Source organism: Poecilia reticulata, chromosome 15 (genome assembly GCF_904066995.2).
Source record: "Poecilia reticulata chromosome 15, P_reticulata-male-v2, whole genome shotgun sequence".
NCBI classification, from domain to species: Eukaryota; Metazoa; Chordata; class Actinopteri; order Cyprinodontiformes; family Poeciliidae; genus Poecilia; species Poecilia reticulata.
This window is the reverse complement of record NC_088844.1, coordinates 16499324-16523871: the sequence shown is the minus strand read 5'-3', so window position 1 is coordinate 16523871 and position 24548 is coordinate 16499324. Positions and strand designations below refer to the sequence as shown.

Here is a 24548-nt window from a genome sequence, read left to right as displayed (position 1 = left end):
CTGTGTTCACTATAATTAAAATGATCTAAATAAATATCCTTTAAATGTTTTTCTTAGACAATACCAATTTCTTCTAATGCTTAGAACGTGTAATGAAGAAGGTTGCAGATTGAAGAAGATGGTAAGATTAAGAAATGACAAGATTTCCCCTCATTTTATTCCTACAAATACAACCTTTATTCAACCCAGCGTGGTCAAGAATACATTCTGTTCATTGATGTGTGCATAGACTGAAAATGCTGGAGGCTTTTTTTTTTTTTTTAAGCTCTATTGCTTTTAAGAAATAGGGAGGAAAAAAAAAAATGTAATCGTTTTTGACCTGTCGATCACTAGTCAGAGATTAAGGCGAAAGTAGTCAATTCTGATCTCTGGGCAACTCATCTATTTAAATTCTCTCCTCTCTTTCTCAAAATGAAATCTAAATTCGGTTCATGTGCACCTGAATCTCTCAGGCTTGTAAGCGTAATGGACAGTGACACATTATCTCATGTAAGACTGGTCAGAGGCTTCTGTCCAGGAAATTGTGCGTCGCGCTCATCTTCTCCTTCCTTAACTTGCAGAACGTGCAGCAGCATGAATGCACTGGTACCCTTGGCCTCCTAATGAGCTTTTCATTCGGCGCTGTAGAGGACTGTGGACCTGCATTGACATTCACCTCCATCAACCAGAAAATGAGCATCGATGAGACACGCCCAGCAGACACTGAGAAGGGCCAGGTGAGAGGAGAAAAAAAAAAGAAAAAAGGAATGCTATAAACACCACGAAGGAAATGAGACTGGAGTCTGTTGTTGCTGTAGAAACAGACCGTTGGCAGCGCTGAGGCAATGCTAGTGGAATGAGGGAGATAGTTGGCTCCTAAACGCAGACATGCTGCAGCTTTGCTCCTGGCAGGGTCGTCAGAAGCTGCAGGATCGCTTTGGTTTTCCACTTTGCCACATCAGTGAGTATTCATGTAGTGTGCCCTCTGAGGACTGGTCCAATGTTTCAGAGCTCAGGAGCTTTTTTTTTTTTTTTTTTTATAAATAAAAGCTTCTTAAAGCGCAAAAGAAAAAAAAAAAGTCAGGTGAAACCTATTTGTAAGAGCAGGAATTGTGCATAACCTGCTGCCTGGTCTCTGTCATCTTGATTGATGCGTTTGTTGGAATCCGCAATACTTTCCAAACGGGCCAGAGACGGCGGCCAGGGCTGCTGTGTTATCCTTTTCTTTAGGTGTGACAGCCATCACCCTGGCCTTTGCATGCACGCAGCATAAACAAATCTTCAATCTTCAAGGCTGTGGCCTTCGTCGAGCTTGTTAATAAATTACAATGGGACAGCAAGAAAATCTCAGGATGGTGAGACAAGATGGGCTGAAACGGGCAGAGAGGGTCTGTGTAGGAACCAGATAATCTGGATTTTACTGAGCTGCTGCCAAAAACCATGTTTTTATCTAAACATCACATGACTTCCTCTGCAAGTTATGAAGAAATAAAGTTTCTCCTTTTACTGCGGATTACAAATGCTATTAAAAAATCAACTACCTACTTTCTGCACTTGTATACTACATGTCTTTGTTGCTATTTTTGCTGTGTTAAGGCCTCGCTTTCAGTTCCAACTTAGAAAATAGGTGGAACGTATTTATTGGAGTAGAGTAGCTCACTTTCAAGTGATTTTCACCTCAGGGGCCTGTAGCAGCAGTTATACTAATCTTTCCTAGGGACTTGTGATGAATACTAAAGTTGTTGGACAACTGCATGGTAAGTGCACACTTAAAAATGTTCTTCAAAAAAAACTTTGCTATTATTCTTTTTATGTTCTTCTCATGTTAGTGTAATTTTCCTTGACCCTTGTTCCTCTATTTTCTTTTAAATAATTCGAAGCGACCTCATTTATTAATGGTACTCTGCATATAAACATGTTTTCGGCTATTTTTCACAATGTTCAAGAGAAGGGAAGCCAAAGGATTTAAAGTAGACATCACTGTGCTGTCTAAGTCAAAGACATGGTGACACATCTTGTATTGCGTATCTGCATACCGATCTTTCTGATGCTGCTATGTATCACCCACAATGTTATTCCCAGATCAGTTATTACGACTCCTGAATGTCCAAAACAAGCTTGTTTATCAGAGCGTACCAGATAGATTATCACTGCAGAGCGACGTAGCGCAAAATGGCAGAGATAGTGGAGTTTTTTTTTTTTTCCTGTTTTTGAGCTTGGAGCAGAGCTGTCCTTGGTTGGCTTATCTGTAAAAGTCATTCCTGTTTACCATGTTATCCAGCTCTCCTACCATATTATGGTTTTGGCTCCAGGCTGAGATAGAGGAGCAGACAGCTTCTGAGCCTCTGAGTTGTTGAGGGAGTGTTTGTTGAACTTCTGCCACCTTTGTAGTACAACAGCAGTGGAGTTTTAGCATTTTTTGTCAGTGTGGTCGGAGACCCATAGATGCTCGCAAATCCACTTCAGACCAGTAGCAGATACTCCACAGATGTTGTTAGTTGATGCTGTAGCCAGTAAAATAAATCCCCACTCATTAGTTGATCTTCGACAAAGTGTCGGCTTCACTTTGCTGCCATAGCACATCTTTGACTCGTGCTCCAGCCAGAGATTGAACCCCTGGTTTTCAGATTAGAGACCACCTTTAGGCAAAAGACATCCACCAAGAATTTACCCAGAAAGTTTGTCCATCTGCTTCCTTGTAGAGACCTGACCTCGGCCACGTTCCATGTGGAAATGATTCCACTTTCCTAATATTTGCCCAACGCAGACTGACGGCTAACTAAACATTAACCAGGGGTTGTGAGAGTGGAACAGTGATAGGAAGGAAGTTTGAGTAAATAACAAGGGTGGTGAAGATGTGGAAGATACTTGGAATAGGATGGGAAATTGAGAAATTATGCTTTAGATAGCAGTGGAAATTGTATAAACCTGCTGGGATTCCAGGCTCATTTCTTTTCAGAAAATTGACTGAAAAATTCAGCCTCTCGTTCTGCACACGTCGCCTCCATCTTTCCGTCAGCCTCCTCCTAACCAGAGGTGAGATTGATCGTTTCGGCTGGATGATCACAGTTTGCAGGTTCATTTGAGTTGCAGTCCCTAGTCCTCTTAATGTGAACTGTAGCGGTGCGGACGTACACCCATTTGGTGTGTTGGCATAGTTGCTGTTTTGGCTGAACCCAACCCACTGAGCGAGGAGGAGGAAGAGTGAAAGTTAATCAACTGCATGTCATGTAAACAAAGCACAACCCACTGTTAAACCACAGCACTCAGATTCTTGACACAGTCGTTTATTTCATCATTGCCGGACCTTGTGGTGTCATAAAGATGGGGTCCGTAGATCCCCTTCACAGCTGCTGTAAAGCAATGAGCAACAACCCCTAAAAAAAAAACCCTAACCCCTAAAACTTCACAAATTTTAGGAGGGGGAATGATGATTTTTGAGAGATGAAGTCAGTTTAAAGGGAGTGAATGCACAGAGCCTGCTGTCGCAAGCTGTAGGGTCGTTGGCCACTAGCAAGTCTTTAGTTGCGTTCATATCAGTCCTGCTTTTTTTGTAACTTAAGCGGCTTCTCTAATATTACTGAGTCATTTGGAACAAAGCATCTGAGTAATGCTTCGGAGTAAGTCTTTCTCCCATCGCACAATCAATTAAAGATGCAAATAAATGTTGTAACAAGTTTCAACAATCAGCATAGCATAGGAAAGCATGAAAGCACAGAGGAAGAAAGCCGACATCATCCTCAGGAAACCTTTTCCGCTGTAAACACCCACAGCAAAGCCAGATGTGTGTTGACTGAAGACTTTTCGAAGCAGAATCGGATCTCTCTTCATAAATAAAGGATGATGCTATGCTTGTCGTCAGCGATGGGTTGATTGAAGGTTGTGGCATTTTTCTGAAACCCAGTTGACCCAATGTCGGAGCAAGAAACATGTCCGGGAACATGAGGAGGATGTTAAGTGTAAGAATACACTTATCATTACAGGTATGTTATCCACAGCTCTGTTGTTGATCATTCACCCCACCATGTGAATTTTAAGTTTGAATCTGAGCTTTTTATGTAAATCAAAACCCGAGGCTTTGTCCTTGCCGGTTTGCTCGAGCCATGCTCCTCTCAGACAAACAGATTTAACCACAGCCTCTGAGAGGACACTATGTCTACTCGGGGTAGAAAAAGCTGAAGAGAAACAACCAAAAATAAATAAATACTGAAGCGATTTCTCACCAGAATGTTAATAATGATTTGTATCCTTGTTGTCCCTGAGACGTAAATTATCCAGAGTTGCTATGAGTTCTGTCTACGCGGATCTGTCTCCTCGGTTTCTTTGATGTTTCACTGTCTAATTTAAATTCTCTTTATGCTGCTTGTATTTGTGTGTATAATGATCAATGATTAGCTCGAATCAAGTTTAAATTCTGATTCCCTAAAACAAAAACAAGAGGGAAAATAGTAATGGACCCACAAACACAAGCTTTTGTTTTTCTCTTTCTGTTTGAAAGTAAATTCAATCAGATAGATTTTCTCACCACTAGTTATTCTGAAAGCCTACACTCTTAAACTGAATTTGTACCTTTGAACAAGAATTTTGAGAGTATCTGATCTGAATCAACCTGTGCAGTAATTGCGCAGTGTTCCTTTTTGAGGTTGGGGTTTGTTCATGACCGTGTCAGCAGGGGGCAGTTGAAAGCAGCTTTTTGTCTTTCTGTCTCTGCAGGACAGGTCAACTTGACATTAATGTGCAAGCCAATGTGATTTATGATAGGTGCAAAATGGATAAAGTAGAAAATCCTTTTTTTTTTCCCCTTAAAAAAAAATAGAAAAAAAATTATTTTCAATACTGAGACATGGATGAAATATCATTTCATGGTAAATCTCGTTTTACCATCAAATGATATTTGTTAAACTTGGATACTTCCTGTAAGTGCAAATTAACCTCTAAGTGCAAATTTCTGTATTTATCTGGAAGGCAAAAGGTACTGGAGCTTAACATAGTTCTTTTGGAGCAGTTATAGGTGGAGCGATTGATTTCACAAGCTTCATTCTTCATCATTGTACAGACTGGAAGAGGAAGAGGCTGTGTAAAATCAAAGTTGCTGTGCGAAGTAGATTGAGCTGGTGTGCAAAACTTTAAATCGTCTTAATTCACCTGACAAGACGCAGTGAAACAAAAATGTGTGAAGTCTTTTGTTGAACCCTTTTGTTTACCGACAGATTCCAAATGTCTAAGGGTGGCGTGGTGGTAGGAGATGAAGGGATTATATATCCTTCCTCTTCGTGTCATTAGCTTTTGAATGAGAAAATGTGCACAGATTTCTGTCAAGCTGGATCAGAAACACTTCACCATCGTTGCTCCATAATTCCATCCGTTGGCCGCAGTTGAAGGCAGAAATTTGAGGTTTACATGAAGGGGGGGGGGAGGGAGTTGCAACCCCAGGTGCCTTCGTGTGCCAAGAGCCCCCCTGTGGAGAGGTGGTCTGGTGCAGGGAAGCTGCTTACGACTCCTACATCCTGTTTAGATCTGGAAACAGACGTAGCAGAAGAGCTGCTGCTCTGGTGGAAGAGGAAGCTAATGGCTTCAGAGGATTCGCACATTTATAAACTCCCAAATTAGTATATTTACAGAGCAGGTCTTCTAAACCTGGCTGGGGTCAGTGATGAGGCGCCATCTGTTTTAGCAGCAGGTGAGGACTGCTGATGTCATCGTGAGTGGACCGCGGCCTGGAAGGGAACGAGGTGGATGCAGGAGGGCGGGGAGGGGGGTGTAGTTGTTTCTGGTCTCTCTCTCTCTCTCTGTATCGAGGTCAGTCTTGCAGAGCTCAGAGCAGATGATGGATTTAATGGCCTTGGATAGAGCTGCTCTTCACTCCTTAAAGGGTTGAGATGGGCAATAAAAACCAGAGTTGGCCTTTGTAACACTCTTCAAGACTGAAATTTGAAAAATAAATGATCATATAACCGGTTGTCCTCTTCAGGCTGCTGTCTGTAGGAAAGACCAAATGGGCCTTTGCCTGCAGCCTGATCGGTAAAAAAAAAAAAAGGAAAAAATTATACAAACAGTGATAATTGCAAAAGGTTTCATTATGCATGGAATATTTTAACACTTCGTTATTCAGGTTTTTTACGAATAAAACTTTAATAATGTAGCATGAATCTTTTTCATTTTTTTTCCAATACACCCAAATATTATTCGTTGCATTGAGGTGCCACCAGAAGTCACTTAGTAGGTGTGTGTAATTTAGGCTTTGTCTAGTAACTCGGAAATTTGGCAAGAAACATTTTGTGCTGGATTTGTCCACATAAAGATAGGAATTTTTGGTTCGGAAAAACAACTTTTTAAAAGCTATGTCTGCTTATTTGTAGACCGAACATCTACAGATAAATGGAAACAATGTGATTAGTTGCACAACAAATGTTTTCTCACAGCGCTTTAGAGGACTAACTGGTCCAATCACATGTACAGACTTAAGTAAAGCACATATTGGGCCATGTTTAGTTTCTTTTTCCCTGCATCTGTGTTGCATTGTTCCAATACTGCTTCCATTAAAGTCAATAAGTAAAGCAGGGCATAACCTAGAGGAACGTTTCAATGATGTTACACACGACCAAAGTGAAGTGGTAGAAACACACACTCTGTAATGCATGCAACACCTTTAAGATTTTTATTTGTAAAACAAAAAATGTGAAAATCGTGTCCTTCCACCTCAGCTACGTCGACTTATCACTTATCACATGCACTTTTAACATAAAACGTTACATTAGTTCAAGGTGTATGTATGAATGCTGCAGTGAGAAATTGCTCATTAGTGGCCACTTTGTTTAATCTTTGCAGGGTCGCTCACTCACTTTTTCCCTTCCTAACCTGTTCACAGTAATTGTTTGATCCTGGAGACACGAGGTCAGCCAGGTCGAGACTGTGAAGCATGATAAGCTCTGCCGTAGATGCTCCGTGCTGCCGTCTGCATCCCAATAGCCACTAATGACTCACCTCAGACTCACATTCGCTTGCATATTGTGCAGAATTAATGAAGTTTGCTGCCCTGCGTTGTAATGTGAGAAGGAATTAAAATTAAATTTGCGCTATATGATGATTATATACTGATAACTTATCTCATCTTAAATGCATCACTTGCCTTAGGTGTTTGATGTTGAATACTGATAGAGCAATAAATGCCGCAGGAGCTTTTAGTCTCTTTTGTTTTCTTTTAAGTCTTGATAAAACACAGATGTTGGCAAACAACACTCAGCCGTATATATCTGCTGGGAAAAAAAAATAATTTGCATTCCCAAATCCCTTTGGTTTGAAATTTCAACAGATTTTCATTCGACATGTGGTTATTAATGAATGCACACATCAAACTGGGGAGTCGTATTGATTCAGCAGAGCGAGGGGTGTGAGTGTTGGCGCTGATGTATTTTGTCCACTCACATCAGACAAGTAAACTGTGAGTCATGCGCTGCGGAGAGGCAGCAGGTAGATTTAGGATCCAAAATTGTTGAATTACCAGAAATAATTACTGGTAGACCTCAGTTTTAGCAATCATCAGTATGACTCAGAGTGACTGCAGAGGCATAACGTGAGGTGAAGAAGAACCTCACAGGCAGAAATTTATGGAAAAATCATGTCGGTCGCATACAACAGTGATGGAGAAGGTGACTGCAGTCCTAAGAGAGAGAGCAGCTCGAGTTCAGATGACTATTTGTTTGAGGGGGGGAAAAATAATCGAGTGGAGCAGAGCAGAGGTGTTGTCATGATGTGGGTCCGACTCTGAAGCATTAATCACCATAAAATATTTATATTATTGAGATATTTTGCAGGGTGGCTGAATATGAAACAAGTGCAATAATTGTGATCATAAGGAGCTCTGCTGCACCATCACAGCTTGCAGTTATTTCTAATAATCTTAGCAAATACACACATGTTCATATTTTATTGTTTTGCTTGTTTTTAATGACTGCGTCGTTTTTCACACTTGGTCTTCAGTGTAGAGCAGCTGCTACAACACCGCAGCCTTGTTTGTTATCATAGTCCTATAAAGAACAATGTGTTCTGCTCTGTCCCACACAGTAGGCTGTTGATTAGTGAGCTAGACCTTTATGTGCCTGGTCATAAAAATCTGCTGTCAGGAAGCCAGTGATGGACGTCACCAGTGACGTGTCAACGTTACATTAGAGACAAATTGTGCATTTTTTATTTTTGACAGACTGACATGAGACTGTTAAAATAAGAATTCATTTAAAAATGGCAAAAACAGCTAATAAATATCTTAGAATTATCACAAAAATGACTTATTTGGGAAAGTTTTATTTTATTCATTTTATTGATAAGGTCTTGTTTTTTTTTAACCCACAATTATTATTTTATTCATTTACTGGATTTTTTATTGTTTTCATGACATCCTTTTTAAAAAAATAAATAAATAAATGCCACAATTATAATATCATATTTATTCATTAATGAGGAACAAGCTAGATACGTTTTAAAATTTTAAATCTACTGTAATGCAACTTAAGCAATATAACCTTTCATTTGCCATGTTATTGAATCACAGTAACCTTTCCTTTTTGTTCTCAATTTAGTTTTATCAATAATTTAGTGATTTCAGTTATAATTAATCTTTGCGTCATTTGGACCTCTCTATTAATTTTTAACAATTCTCTTTCTATATATATATATATATATATATATATATATATGTATAAAATTAAGCTAAAATTTTTTCTTCAGTGCCTTCCAAAAGTTTTCACACCAGTGAACGTTTGCACATTTTTTTCACGTTACAAACAGTGCCGTATTTTATTTAGGGTTTTATTTGGTTGACCGATGCAAAATAGGATGCTTCTAGAATGAGCTACAAACTCTTAACAGCATTTGTGTTATTTTCCTTTTTTTGTAGCACATTTTTTGTTGTTTTCTTATTAAACTTCTTTGACTTGATGCTGATGTTGAGCCACCAAGTCTCTACCAGCTTTATATATCTAGAAACTGACATTTGTTTCAATTTCTATTTTCAAAATGGATCACGTTCAGTCAAATTGTAATGTAGTTAGCATCTATTTCCACAGATGCTTTGTTGGCTTCATGTCTGGACTTTGACTGGTCTCCTCTTAATGCATGAATACTGCATTAATATTTCATTGTAGATCTAGCTGTTTAGTGTTGGGTGCCTCTAATTTTTTTTTTCCAGCATTTCCATGAACTTTTATGGAAATTCACATTAACTCTTAAAGAAAAACTTAAAAGAAAAACATGACATCAAGCTGCTGCTACTTCTACTTTTCATTATGAGATTACTAAAACTATCAGAGTGATGTGCAGTGTTTGTTTCTTACAAATGTAACATTTTAATGGTCAAAAAGTTTGGTTTTGGCTTTTTTTTTTTCAACAATATGTTCACTTTTCCATTTTTCCAAATTTCCTGCTTTCATGACTCATAGCTGTTCTGTAGAAAGATTCTTTCTACTGAGCTGAAAGGTGGACTTCACCTCATCATAAAACCTCCCGTTTCATAATCTGATTTAGATAGAATACGTTGAACCAGCGACATATAAATACTACTTCAAACGCTTTTAGTTTCTGTTCGCCCTTGTGTCATGAGGAAACTAGTCTGTAAGTCACAAGCTTACTTTGTAAATTCAGAACAAAACTCGAGAGCATTCTGCGCCCTGCCTGACCCCGACCTCGCAGCCTGAACAGAAATAGCCCTAAAAGGGGACAAAGTTTGTTCCCCTCCACCTCTGTCTGACCACCCTGCTGATGGTCACATGTGCGTTCTCAGCAGGACCCCCCTTTCAGCTGTCCCCGTCGGCTTTCGCAGTCCGAGATAGATGTTCCGCGTCGGGCGCCAGAATTGAAAAGAAGGAGGAAACGGCGAGCAGTGAGCAGTGGGTTGTAGCTGGAAATCAATAAAGCTACTATGCAGCCAGCAAGCTGTTATTTCGGGATGATGAATCGATGCTTTTGTGCTGAGGCCATGCTGTTACAGTGATGGCCTACTTAATGTTTTTTGCCTCTTCATTTTAGACTCTGGATTATGTCCTGTGAATAGCAGAGGCTCAGAATAGAAGAAAAGCAGAGCTCCAAATCATATCACTGGAAGCAATTCATGCAATAAATTATTCTTTGGTGATTTTTTTTTTCTTTATTTGCTTCTTATTTTCACTCGTGTTTCTTTTGTCACGTTCCCTTAATTGGAGGTAGATTTGACTGATGCAGCAGGAATACAAGCTACAGAGCTGTAGTTATCAGTATGCATGACTATATTTGAATATGAACTGAAAAGGCTATTACAGCTCAATTTCATGCCCAGAGGGAGACCAGACACGTTCCTCTCTTTACAGAAATCAGTCTGTCAGACGCTCCTCTGCCCCTCATCATTTTATCCTAAAATTCTGTCTTTAACCCTCCATCCAGCTCTAAAACATTTCATCTTCTCTTCTGCTCGCTCTGGTTTTGCAAGGACATTTTAGACTGTCAGATGTGATTGTGTTGGGTGGAGTTATTATTACATAATTTAGCAAATGCCTCTTAATCAGTGATATCAAGATTTATATGTTTATCCCTTTAACCTTTTACACTTTGAATTTTGTGGTTGTAACATGTTGGTGTATTTTATTGGGTTATTATGGGACAAACCAACACAAAGTAGTGTATATATGAGACATGGGTCAAAATTGATACACAGTTCACATTTTTACAAATAAAAGGAAAAAAAAACATGTATTTCAGTTCAACCCTGTTTACTGTAGCATTCATGAATAAAATTAGAGATATGGTACCAAATAAGGAAATGGAGCCAATTTAATCTCGGGTATTTTTGTTGTTTTTTTAAGTCCTCAGTGGCTTTTTAGAAAACACTGGTGAACAAACAGCTTCAGGAAGACCACAGCAGACAGGTCAGGGAGAAAGCTGGAAAGAAGCTAAACTGTTTAACGCTTTGAACGTCTCACTGAGCTGTGTGCAACTCTTTGGCTTGCATGCTAATTATTATTTGTGCTAAAAAAGGAACAACTAAGACTTCAAATCAACCTGAATACACCCGCAGAGCAATCCTTAAGGAAGAAAGCTTTTGGATGATGCAACCTACTTGAGCCTTAACTTTTTCTTAAGGCTAAATTATCTTTTTTTTATTATCCTCTATTCACTAAAGTCTTTTAAAGTTTTTCTTTGTCTGCAGGTTTCATTGGCTGTCATTCAAGGACAATTATTGAATTTTGATAGTGGAGGCTTGTTAAAGGTGTATATATGGCTACAAGTGAGTTGCTCATTATTTAGGAGATTCTGCTTATAGCTCCACAACGATACAAACAAATATAACCAGTGTTGCAGTAGGAAGGCTTATGCCTGGAGCACACTGTGCGATTTCCAAAACAGGACCTAAACATTGTCTCATTGTGTGGGATCAGTACAATAATAATTTCTGTCATGCTCCGCAACAAATGATGTTAATATCAGACACATCAGATATTAATCAAACAGCAAATGGACGAATAGGACTATGGGTTGTAACGTTCTCTTTATTAGAGTTAAAAAGAGGGAAAGGCGGATGCTGTGGAAGCGATCCAGGCTGGGCTTCACCATTTTCCCAGACAATTTCTCACACACCTTGATATTTGTCTTAGGTCGTCACTGGTCATGGTTGGTAGTTGGTGCATCTATCACCAAGAACCACCCCAGACCATCAATTCAAGCTCACAACCAGAGATTTTTGTTCAAGCCAAAAAGGCTTTGACTAAAATCAACTGTAGTCAGTCTGTATGAGCTCGACTTTAATTTAAAGCGTGTTCATGTGCTGGAAAGGCCCGTCAAAGTTCAGAGCAAAAACTTTTCGGTTGTTAGATGTGCCAAGCTAGTAGACGCATGCATTTAAACGTGGCTTTCCAAGGTATAAACTGAGGGACTTGCATAATTTTCCCAACAGTTTTCAGTTGCATGCTTCTTCCCAATGGCCTGACAGATAGTGAGTCATACCAGAGGATGTTACAACCACATGCTTCCACATAGCTCCGTAACTCCTGGTAGTTGCTCTTTTGTTCCTCAGAATGTCAAACGTTGGATGACCATGTCGATGTGGAAATCTTATACTTGTACTTAATCTGCAAGAGCTGTTCAAGGGCAGGGAACCAACAAGGAGCTACTCCAGCCTGTCTGTGAACTGCATATCACGCCACATGTAAATATAGATCCAGTATGTTTTGTTTATTGACTTTGATGCTACAACAACAAAGGCTTTTCTCTATAATCCCACTCTCCCATTATCTTCATGTGAAAAGGCCCTTCTGACTGTTCTGCTGCTCTGAGAGAACATTTTTGTTTTTTCAAGTGAAATGGTTGTTAGCAAGCTGAGTCACCAGCTGGCAATCTTCTCTTTTTGCGCCTTACTTTTGTCTGAAAAAAGCCTATTGACTGTTTTCAGGCTGCAGACACTGGTGTTGACATTTCTGCTGTGAATCTGAAGCATACCCCTCATCTTCAGAAACTGGTGTTTTTAAATGAAGTTGGCTGCAGCAGCCTTTTGGCTACGAGATATCATCAGCCCTCCCGTTTGCTTGGTGTTGCCTCATAATTCATCCGAGTTATTGCCTGAATTTAATTTCACAGCACTCATTCACCAACTGCAGCCTGTAGTTTATTCAGTATTAAGGAGGAGAAAAGGTCTGATCAGATATCGGGTTCTGTGGATGTTTTGCTTTGAGCAAATGTGAGCACAAATGCATCTGTTGACAACTGGGCTTGTTTGTTGAGTGGAATATTGGTTAAATGAAAAATAAAGTTAGTTTGAGGCGTCTCCTGGTGTGGCGGTATAGTCAGCTCCACAAATAGAAAGACTATAGTCCTCCATGCTTCAGTCCTGAACTCTATTCCTGACCTTGAGACCTTTGCTGCATGTCTTCCCACCTTCTCTCTCTGCCCAAGTCTAATAATGTACTGTAAATCAAGCCACAAGCAGGAAAGGAAAAAAAGGAAAGAATCTAGTTTGCTAAAACTTTTACATGCAGAGCCTTGTAAAAGTATTAAAGTGTCAGTATTGTGTGTTTTCTAGCACATAGTGCCATTTTATGGCTAGTTAGGTAAAACGGTTTCTTGTCAGGTAAGCATGTTACCTTCAGTTGTTACAAAAATGCTGATGAACTCAGCAGACTTGCATTTTCACCACTTGTTTGCTCATTGCTGCTGCCGCTAGTCTGGAGGAGCTAGGCGCACTTTGTGAAAGCAAGCGCTTAGACACCGCTGTAATGGTTGCAACAGGAGATTCTGGGATTTCTCAAACATGCGTGACGGATTCAAAGCAAATTCCAGGTATGGTTTTGATGAGGTAATAATATTGTAGCATGATATAGAGCTCAAAAAAGTTCTTTTGACATAATAGCCACCCTTTAAGTTCTGGACAGACTCCACAACATCAGAGAAATTAATATTTATTTGAATATTCTAAATTCAAACTTCCTTCTAGTGAAGACATTTCATAATAATGTACAGAACTTCCAGTAAGTTTCGTAAATCCCTTCCACTGTCGCAAACCCACTTTATCGTTCTCTGAATCCATGCAAAAACGTATAAGTTCTGTCACACCAGCATATTTGCTGGAAGTGTGCTTTTCGTGGCCAAAGTTGTTGAGGGAGCTCGATGAAAGTAAAGTGTTACTCATCTCATTATCCAATTGAAAGGATCCAAGATTTCTTTGTCATTAAGATAAAGTGTGAACCAACCTCACTTCAATTCATACCTGTTTAGTGTCTGTATCTGTTTTGATTATTCATGATTTAAAGGGAATTTTCACAATATACTAAAAGTCTACTGTGAAGAAATTGGGTCATGTGACTCGAATAAAAAATATCTACCATAAGGAGGTCATATAGAGTTATTTTAGTGAGATCAGAGTCATAATCTGCCATGTTCAGGTAGTGCTGTACCTTTTAAACCGCCAAAGCTCTCAGCCTAGAGACATGTTGAATGCTTAAGTTTTAACTTAAAATGAAACATTTTTAGAGATTTCCCTGATGGTGCGTTCACACCAAATGCATTTTGAACATCAGGCGTGTCTGGTTTACATTCAAAGTCTATGTGGAGGCACACATTTGGTTGCTTGGTAACCAAAGAGTAAATGAGTTAATTGGTGCCACCAACCTAGCTTAGCTGGTCATGAAAAAAATCAGAGGTTAAATGTGCCTATATTCCCCAGAATGTTGTGTGGTTCCAGATCAGAGTTCAGAAAAATGATAAAATATTCTATCAGATGTATTATCTATTAATATTGATCACAAGTCAGAAATGATTTGATGTGGGTCAAAAATGGAAGTAGGAAAAAACAAAATGGCAGTGTATGAGTACAAACTGGAGCACAGTTATGTATGTGCAACACCTGTTTAAGGCTTTTTAATACATTCTTGGTTGCAGAAATATCTATAAATCTTAAGCCACAGGTTTTCAAAGTTGAGTTTCAGGGGTCACATAAGGTCATCTAGCATTTGTGTGTGTGCATAGAATGTAACCCAAACAGGAAATAATTAGGTGATTTAATGTGTTCAGCTTGTTTATTCTTTGTTTAATCACCAAAAATGTACCCGCTTTTCGTTTGTTTCTTCAGGGGAAATGTTTCTCTTTCTTTCCTGTAGACATGTTCTTTATTGGCTTCACCTTGTGAAACAATCTGGTGACTCACGACGATATAAAAAAGATGACTTGGTGTGTTTATTGGTGGACTTTGGCTTTAATGGCCTGCTGTGTCAGCATCAGACTGCCTTAGCTACGTCCTTGGGCACAGCTGTGAGGAAGATGTGTGTAATGAATTGCCACCCCTGTCAGCCCCGTTCCACCTTGCAGGCTGGAGATTGGTGGAGGTGGGAGTAACGGCATCTGTGATTGGTGGGGATCCTTAGCAGTTTTTCAAATCTTTAGGTGGCGACTCCTTTGTCTTAAATCAGCGGGTGGGAGGGGGGGGGCGGCAGGCTGTGTTGATATGTGTGGTGGTACGCGACCAGCTTAATCAGGGTTATCAAGAGGCTCTTTAAGGTCCAGCTCAGTAGACAGTCTATTTAAAACCTCCTCCTCCCTCTCTTGAATGATTCAACAGCAGTATGCCCCTCCCCCCAGCTGCCATCAAGATCAGCTGGAGGAAGTGGAGGCTCGGCCAATGAGATTACAGTAGCAAAAAAGAAAAAAAAAAAAAAAACACGGGGTGTGCTTGTTTGCATGCGTGTGTGTATGTGTGAGTGTGTGCCTCTCTGCAGCTGAAGGGGAGACGAGCCTGGACAGGCAGCAGCAGCAGCAGATCAGTATTTATGTGTTTGAAAAGAAAAAATGTAGGGCAGCAGCTTGTTCTGCGTCCGTCCGCTGCGTCTCTTCCTATCTTTGCCTCCGCCTTTGTTTCTGCTCAGTGACTACTGACGCCGCAGCTTTACTTCCGTATTTGTAAAGGCTTGGCTTTCTCTGGAACTCATTCCTTTTCGATCTGGATTCACCTCAAGGATTTACAGAAGAGGCATGTAAACCCCCCCCCCCTGATCTGCATTCGTCGGTGTGAGAGAGTGTGTGTGTGTGTGTGTGTGTGTGTGTGTGTGTGTGTGTGTGTGTGTGAGAGAGAGAGAGAGAGAGAGAGAGAGAGGGTGAGGTGACTAGAAGATCCAGCAATGAATTCCTGTTGGAAAATGAAGATTCAGGTATGTATTTTTATTTATTTGTTAAAAATGCGGTTCCTTTTGCTCTGTCAGTGATCCTGTTCCTACTGTTGTTCGTTTCTTTCCTCCCTCATATTAAAATACGAGCTGTAGAAAGGAGGCGAAGGCTTATTGTGATATCCCTTCACTGGTTGTTATGGGGAGGCCTTCAGTCTCTGTGGATATAGTACTTTTGAGATGCATTATTATTCGTATTCCATGTCGGTCTATGACAGAAAGGAGCTAATTAAGAGCAGCAAGGTGAGGAAAGATGGTGCATCTGTTCCCTTGTGTTGGTGTAGGTGCATATTTTTTTTTTCCCCCCTCATCTTTTTGTCTTCATGTACATTTTTAATGCATGTTGTTTTGTACAGTCCACAGAAGCATCTGCCACCTTTTCAGTGTGAAAGGTTGACCCACTTTCTGCTTTGCTCCTGCCCTTTGTTCCAAATGAGTGGGGGTTTGCAGATTGTTGCCCAAAGTCTAGCATAAAACATGAGAAATCCACAAAAATCTAATTGCCCCCAGTAGGAGAGCGGCCTGTTCCTTCCTCATCCGCCCTGGCATTGAACTGTGCTCGCATGAGAACGCATAGGGAAGCTCCAGACAAAACCAGCGACCTCTGTGACAGAGCAGCCAGACGTGTAAAAATACTGTGCGGCTCTCACTGCACAGCTTAGCATGTCGCATCATCTACTGATGAACCAAATCGCAGAGCTTTGTGTCAAATCTGCAGCTGTTTGGAGGGAGGGGGTGGGGGATTAGGGAAGTCACATGTCAGGGGCAGAGATTAAAGCTGTGGGACAGAAGCAGGAGAAGAAGAGATGACACTGGGCAGGAGAGCACGGTGGAGTTACGACGACTTCCAACTTTTTCCGTTTTGTCGTCCTGAAACGACAAACGTCAATGTAGTGCATGGTGACGAGAGAAAAGTGTGGTAAACACCTCCCCAGATTTTTAGTTGGATTTAGATGTGAACTCTGATTGGGACATTATTAATAATAGATGTTTAGTGTCTGCTGGGAGACACTAAATGTACAAAGGTGTTCCAAAGGTCACCCACCTTTGTCTTAGTCTCTAGTCTTTTGCAGCATAAAACCGGTTTTCTTTAGGGATTGTCTTGTTTACCTCCTCCATCTTCCTGTCAGTGTTGACCAGTTTCTGTGTTTGTACAGCATTCCCACAGCATCCTGCACCCACCCTTATGTTTCACAATAGGGTTGTTAAAGCTGCTGTGAAGTCTGAGTATTCTTTCATGTTGGCCAGAAAGTTTCATTTTGCTCACATTTGACCAGTCTGTCATCTACAACGGTTTGCTGTATCCCCTACATGGCTCTAGATGGGTCTTCCTTCCAGAATTGCATTTCATTAAGGTCAGATTTGTGGGGTGTGTGAATAATTTCTTCTTCAGAGATTCTCCCACCTTAGCAGCTTCTCGAGAGTCAATCAGCCTCGTTTTTTTTGTTTTGTTTTTCCAAATGATGATCTTCTTGCCTATTCCGTAGGTTTGGATGCACAACCACACCAACTTTGTGTTGTTTTTTATTTTTATTTTTTCCAAACTCTGTGCACTATGAGACTGTAAAAGTGTAGTTGGTCACATAAAATCTTAATCAAATTTGTCGTTTTAAGGCCGTAACGTAACTAAATGTAAAAATGTCACAAGGCATAAATTATTTTACAAGACACTGACTGAGTTTTGGTTTTGGTTGTTGTTCAGCTGATTGTTTCTAACTAACATCAAAGGTCAGCATGTTTCCCAATTGTCATTTTCCTATATCATACATGCATACTTGTTTTCAGGACTTAATTGACCCACAACTGAAGCATTCAGTGCAGTCGTTGTGAAAGATGACTCTTGGATGTGCCCAAATTAAGCAATAATTGCCTGCTTGGAAGTGAGTCCTTATTGACATGACCTCCTGGTTTCTATTTTCATGTTTGTGCTTCCTTGAGCCTCTGAAGGAATAATTTTATCACTGCGTAAAATAGCATTAATCACAATGATGCAGCTATTAGTCGGTATTGTGCTGGACTAATTATCTGTAGTCTGACTTTCTCATACAAGTCATAAATAAGATGAAAGACTGAAACTAACTGCAGTGCTAATGAGGAAATGTGACTTCACTGCAGATTTTGAAAACTATTTCGACAGATCTCTGCGTATTTATTCCTTTTTGTGGAGCAGATCTACCTTCTTCCCATGTTTCTCTTGTATTTCACTTCTCCTTTTATGTGCCGTAAACCCCCTGAAAACTCACTCCTACTGTGACTCTTACTGGTTGCTGAAGTCATTTTTGGTAATGCGTCCATGAGAGCCTTTCTGAACAATATCTGCTTTGACCTCAACCTGATGGTCACTGTCTCTGTTTTTCCACATCCTGTTTGGACATACTGATGTAATTATTCCTAAGATGAAGGGGATAATGTGTGGAGGAGGGGGAAGAGGAGAAGGTGGTAATGGGAAAACCACAAGGATACATCCTGTTGAGGATAATGTAGTCCTTCTTATTCGTATAGAAACGTTTTCACCCACATCTGTCTTTATCTCAGGATGGTGTGGTTTTATGATACCCACTGTGTATGTCTCCGTTTGGGCTACAGATTGAATTTGTTAAGGGGAAATGCCATTTCAGAGAAGAAAAGCTCTTTCAACTGAAGTCAAGTTGCTCTGCAGAAAGCGAGCACATTGGTGCATGTGTTTCATTTCCACTTCTGTCCGCACATCACGAACTCGCAGTTTATAAAGTCCATTGCCTTTATCCTCTGACACAGCAATGTTTTTTGAATTTTATTTGGTCTTGGACGTTTGTGGTCAGCCAGGCCCTGGCCGTCGTAGCGCTGCATAGTTTAGATTTCTCATCTGGTTCTGTTCTGCTGCTCTGATGCAAACTCACAGCCAGTCTGCATTTCCTCCCGAAGTGACCGCTGGACGACGGCGCAAACAGAAAGCCACAGAAAGGGCCCACTTCCCTTCTTGTAGGTGCTCTTTATTGTGGCTTGCCAGAATGTGCCACTCATGCTCGGGGAGGAAACAATAAATGCTGCGTTTGCTGGAATATCTCGTACCTCTGCATGTTGGTCCATGTCGGCTGTATTTTTCTGGCAAGCTGCTTATTTATTGAAGATTTTCTTTGCAAGTGGAGGGTTGGGGTAAGGGATGACCTAATTTTTAGATTTGTGTTAGACAGAAAGATCAGACGCTAAGTACAGTCTGGTACAAATCATAAGCTTTACCCGGTTTCCCCTATCAGAGTAATGCCAGTTTTCAAAACCAAACGGCTGATTTCATTGGAAGTAAAGTAGATACGTTGGTTTCACTGCCTGGAGGGGAAGTGATTGAGGTTGCGTGTCATCTAAAACAAGCACAGCAGGAAATACGTTGACGGCATATTTAGTCACTGCTCACACCCTTCATGATGGTTTCATTAGGACTCTCTGGAAGGCAAATTCCCATTATGTAATTAATCATTTGGAACCAACTTTCAAATTTGTGTGGTTTATTTTCCTCCCTATTCAACTGTCACATATTGATTTTCGCTCATCTTAAGTTTGAAAACGCTGTTCTAGGTCACAGCAAAACAAAAGTGAAAGCTAAAAGTCTTTTAGCTTTCATGTCTCCAAGAGGAGGATATTTGTTAACATTTTCAATTAAATATGCAACAAATGACTTAAGTCATGGGCAGAGGTTCGCCTTCCTGGAAATACAGCCAGGACTGCCTGTGCATGTGTTAGTGGCACAGTCCAAGTCTGGCCCTGCATTAGACCAAAAATCTGTGGCTGGATTTGAAACTTGATGTTTTTGCACATGTGAAAGAAGGTCCGCGCATTAGCTGAGACCAAACGTTAACTCCTGTCAAACATGGTGGTGGCAGCAGCATGCTGTGGGGAAGAGAAACTGCTAGAAGTGGTAAATGACTTCAGACTGGTAGAGAAGCTCAACATCCAGCCTCCAGACTAACGAGCCTGAACATGCAGTCACAGCTCCTGTCCAGAGGCAATGGTCGAAGAAGCATTATTACGAGTGAAAATGGCCCAGTCAAAGTCCTATAAATATTTGCATTATAGTATAAGGCAGAGTATCTGACTTGAACTGTTTGCTGTTGGGCTCCATTTTCTATTCGTACCCACTCATGTTTACAGTCTGCAGTTTGTCAGTTTAGCAAACTGCTGCTCGCATAAGGACATCATGCTATTAGGCATCTGACTTGTTCCAGCTGTCTAAGTTGAAATTGTAGTTAATGAAGCTTCTCGTCGAATAAGCATACAACATCTTGCAAAAGCCTCTTAAAGACTAGATCTCTTTATAGAAAAAAAAAAGTGGTATATTTGTCTCCCTCGCTCTTCGTCTTATTAGGCTTTCCGAGGAAATACCACAAAACATCTATGCGCCTGGAAAACAAGATGGTTGTTATAATTGTCTGCTAGGACTCTGTAGACACAGCGTGTAGACATCGCCACTGAACGTAGTTTTCAGTTGTGATTGAGGCAATTTTAACAAAACTACTTTCTCACTCTTTTAACACTTTGCTGTTGATTTAAAGCAGCAGAAACGGAGAGCTCACTGAGTTACGTCTCTGTAGTGCTTTTCCTCCAAGCTTGGAAGCTTGTTGTAATGTTAATACTCTGTTTACTACACATCACATAATTTCAATGTGGCTGAAGAGGATGGGGAGGTGGGGGGTTCACTGGTGGAAGCTTTTATTGCACTGCAGCTATAAATGAGTAGCTGCTTATTTACAGCAAAAATGATTATGACTTTCTGTGATTCTTCCCATCTAGACCACTTGCTCAAGTATAGAGAACATTCAACAAGTCTGGGCTCGTCCCAGTATGGGATGGGACACTCGGGAAAGATTAAGTCAGTCTAGGAAAACGGCATCAACAGAAAACACAACGGCAGAGTCGATATGAGTGATAACACTGTTTTTATATAAATAAAAAGTCAGGTCGTGGGCGTTTCAGGAATTGTTCTTCCTGTTTGTTCATTTTTTTATTAGATTATTTTGTCTAATTCTTTCATTCTTATATTGTTAAGCACTTTGAACTGACTCGTTGCTGAAATGTGCTGTACAAATATGCTTGATTAATTCTTATTTTCTTCATGAAATTTATTTTAGAATATAGTTGATTTTCTGGTACAAAAATCTGGTTGTAGATGTTTGTTCCTACTGTTAACAGCCTTACTGGCTGTAATTCCCAGGAAATCACAGGAAATCAGCGATAAGCAGTAGCAGGATTTCCTTCTATGGATCTAAATTTATTTCACTTTTATTTAAATTCTAACATATTTGATTTTTGTCGACATTTTAGTCTTTTTTTTTTTTTTACAATCTGACGTTTATAGTCTTAATATTGCACAAATATGTTCAGACTTCTGACAATAAAGTAATGTTCACACTCAAACTTTAATTCTGTTTCATTTAATTTATAAAGCGCCAAATTACAACACATGTCAAATCAACACTGATAACTGGTCTCACACATTTCCAGTTGTATGAAACCCAAACCTGTACAAATTGTTCAAATCAATCCAGTTCATTCTAATGATGTAACTTTCAGGTCAAACGGTTGGATCACAATTAAAGTGCTTTACAGTCAAATTACTGTATAATGCCAGTTGCTCCATTTATATCAAGTTATTGACTTTGCAGTAATCTCTCATTCTAGTCAAGCATGGGGTGGCAGTGGATAGAAAAACCAGACTTTTAATAGGGGGAAACCTCTAGCAGAGCCAGACTCTGTATGAGGATCTTTGTGGGAAAATCAGCACTCACCAACCTTGATTCCAATGTCCAATATGGCTGCTTGCTTTATAGCGTGTAAATTGATAAAGTAAACAAAATCTCCTCTAATCATTTACTGTCTACAACAGCATTGCACCTTGTTATTTCATCTTTACCTTAGCATATTCTTGCTGCTTCACATTTGACAGAGAAAACTGGATTAAGGTCAAGTATCATTACTTATGTGTATATTTTCGTTGTGCTTTTCAAGGTTTGATTGCCATGCCTTGGGAAACTGAATTCCGTGTCAAGTTTTAGTTATTGATTTTTCTGAACAAATTGTACTCTTGGTAGAGCCTCACTTGCCATCTTGTGGAAATTAAATGGACCCCATTGACAAAGTGAAGACAATGAAACGGAGTAGAGTCATGTAATTCACAAGTACAGGCAAAAAAGAAAACATGTCGGAGCAGATTTATTCTCCGGAGTGAATTGGTGAACCAGAAGTTGTGCTTTGTAGCAGGTTTTGTTTTAGATTGGCCTAATTCAAATCAAATTAGTTGACTTTGAGGTAGATTGGACCAGCATTAGAATACATGAGGAAGAATATGTCATATTTTTCAGAATGCTAAAAGCTAACAAAAAAATACGTTTAACCCAACATCCGTCCTCAGTCTACCTCCTGACTAAGGCACATCAGAAAACAATGATTTTTAAAAAAAAATTTTTTAACAGTTCAAGTTTCATGCATACAGGTGGCATTTTTAGTGGAGTAAATTGCATTGATTCCAATTCTTCTTGAAGACATTTTCTGTTCTGATCAGAGGAGTGCGAGAAAATTAAAGGTCACTGGGGAATATGATGGATTTCTTGTTTAGCAAAGTCGGCTTACTCACCACAAATCGAGCGCCCTTTTTCTCCCAGCGAAGTCAGATTTCTGTTCGCTCGTCGTTTTAATGGTTGAAAATGAATGTCTGTTTGGATTGAGTGTTACTATTCAGTGTTTACATGTACACTTGCATAGAGTTGAAAGTAATTATGGTTTCTTGCATTTGAGTTGAAGGATGGACAAAGTTCGACACAAGACTGAGAATTGGTAACTGCTTGTTGTACAATTTCAGTATGTAAACACCAGCTTCCAATCTGAGCAAAGACTTTTTACGACTGTATAAAGCGAATCTGCTGCCGTCACATAACATGAAAGACATGTTTTGTATTTAATCATTTCCAGTATTTCCAAGTAAACATGTGGCGTAATAGTAATCAATGTATTTGCCAATAATACCATAAAGAGGAACCAAGCAGGGCAAAACTCCAGCTTTTGTTGAGAGAGAAGAAACATGCAGTGGTTCTTTACTCCTTTTTAGGACATGGGAACATTTTCAGACAAAGTATGGAGAAAGAAGGGCTGCACAGTTGCGCAGTTGGTAGAGCTGATGCCTTGCAGCAAGAAGGTTCTGGGTTCAATTCCCGGCCCCGGTCTTTCTGCATGGAGTTTGCATGTTCTCCCTGTGCATGCGTGGGCTCTCTCCGGGTACTCCGGCTTCCTCCCACAGTCCAAAAACATGACTGTCAGGTTAATTGGCCTCCCCAATTTGCCCCTAGGTGTGTGTGTGTGTGTGCGCATGGTTGCCTGTCCTGTGTGTCTCTGTGTTGCCCTGCGACAGACTGGCAACCTGTCCGGGGTGAACCCTGCCTCTCGCCCGGAACGTTAGCTGGAGAGGCACCAGCAGCCCTCCCGACCCCACCAAGGGACAAGGGTGTAAAGAAAATGGATGGATGGATGGTATGAAGAAAGAGATTTCACCAGAGACTTTACTAGCAATATTTATCTTTCCAGTTTTTATTCTCTGGTCTGAGGTGTTGTGAAGACAAATGCACCATCGCACACTCCTGTTGCTTCAAAACTCATGGCAGAATATTGAATTTAATTGTTTACCTAAGAAAAATGTTTATTTTCCCTATAAGAAACTGCAATTTTATCAACCATTTCATTGTATGTAAACATATTTTTTAGTAATCCGCTTGATTCCTCTAAATTTGACAAACATATCTGAATAAATGCTGTAGCATCTAATCATCATTAGGTGTATTTGGCAATAAATTTGAACATTAGCCTTGGGCCTAAGCTCATTTTACACTTTACACTCCCTGCCAGGAATAGTGCAGCCTAGCTCATGGATCAGATTTCCACCTGCACTTGCTGGGATGTATCAGTGACAGCTTTATCCAATATAAAGGACGCCTGCTGCAAATAAGACGCGAGGTTGGGTTTTAGACGTGATTTGTAATGCTGATGCATGTAATTGGTGGCAGTTCTTTTATTGTTACTGCAAGTACAGCATTATTAATTCAAGGAAATGCTCTAGACTGAACCCAAGCTAAATATTAATGCAGTGTTCAAATCTTGAAGAAATTTTATAGTGGGGAAAATAAGCAGTGATCAGTTTTTAGTAACTGATCACTGTTAATTTCACACACTCTGTGCTACTAATATGTTTAATGTTGAGTTATTGAGGAGTTCAGCGAGTGGAAAGCATAGAAGAGCAGATGTTTACCCCTTTAACACTTTAATTAACCCACACCTAACGTGGTAATGTTGAGAAAATGCTCCTACGGTGGTAATTTCTCTCAGCCAAGCTCTTCTTGCATGCTCGTTCATGTGTCCAGTCAATTTTGATGTGAGCTCCACGTTACGCAACTATGATTGATTACTGATTAAGAAATCATGCCCACCTTCACTGCTGATCCTGAATGAATCGGGACACGCCAGCAGCTGTTTATCCCAGCCTCTGATGCAAGCTGAGGACACACAGTGGGAATCGGTAAAGCTTCGTAACGCATCTTGACAGCTTTGGAAGAATTTGCTTGTTCCGCTTCCTGGCTAATGATGCAAATAGTACGACACCATTTGATTTGGAGTTTGGACGATATGTTATGCAATTGGCGTTCTTTGGTCTCGTGGCTTAATAAGTTGATTTGCGAACTTAAGACACCAAGCAACCGAGATCCAGTGGAGCTCTGAGCTTTGATTGATGCATCTTGAATCAGTCCTCCGTTATTCACTCTATAAAATGCGATGCATCTGGTGCATGAAGGCTGCTCCTTTAGCAGCACTTTTCATTAGAAATAAGATGTGCTTCATATGGTAATGTGATGCGTGTTCTCAGTGCAAGAAAAAAAAAGTGCA

At 40.1% G+C, this 24548-nt stretch overlaps 1 protein-coding gene across 10 annotated transcripts in view; it reads left to right on the top strand.

Moving 5' to 3' along the window:
• marchf8 (membrane-associated ring finger (C3HC4) 8) overlaps positions 1-24548 on the top strand; it is an 87519-nt gene that overhangs the window by 35543 nt on the left and 27428 nt on the right. For 5 of the 10 annotated variants that reach the window (XM_008429605.3, XM_008429604.3, XM_008429601.3 and 2 more), the window contains exon 3: positions 561-716. The exons of 3 other annotated variants lie outside the window; for them this stretch is intronic. In XM_008429605.3, coding sequence (XP_008427827.1) covers positions 561-716 — 156 coding nt within the window. Of the gene's footprint in view, positions 1-560; positions 717-15096; positions 15636-24548 lie in introns of those variants that run through there. 2 more of the 10 variants (XM_008429606.3, XM_081616262.1) reach the window with 2 other exon arrangements.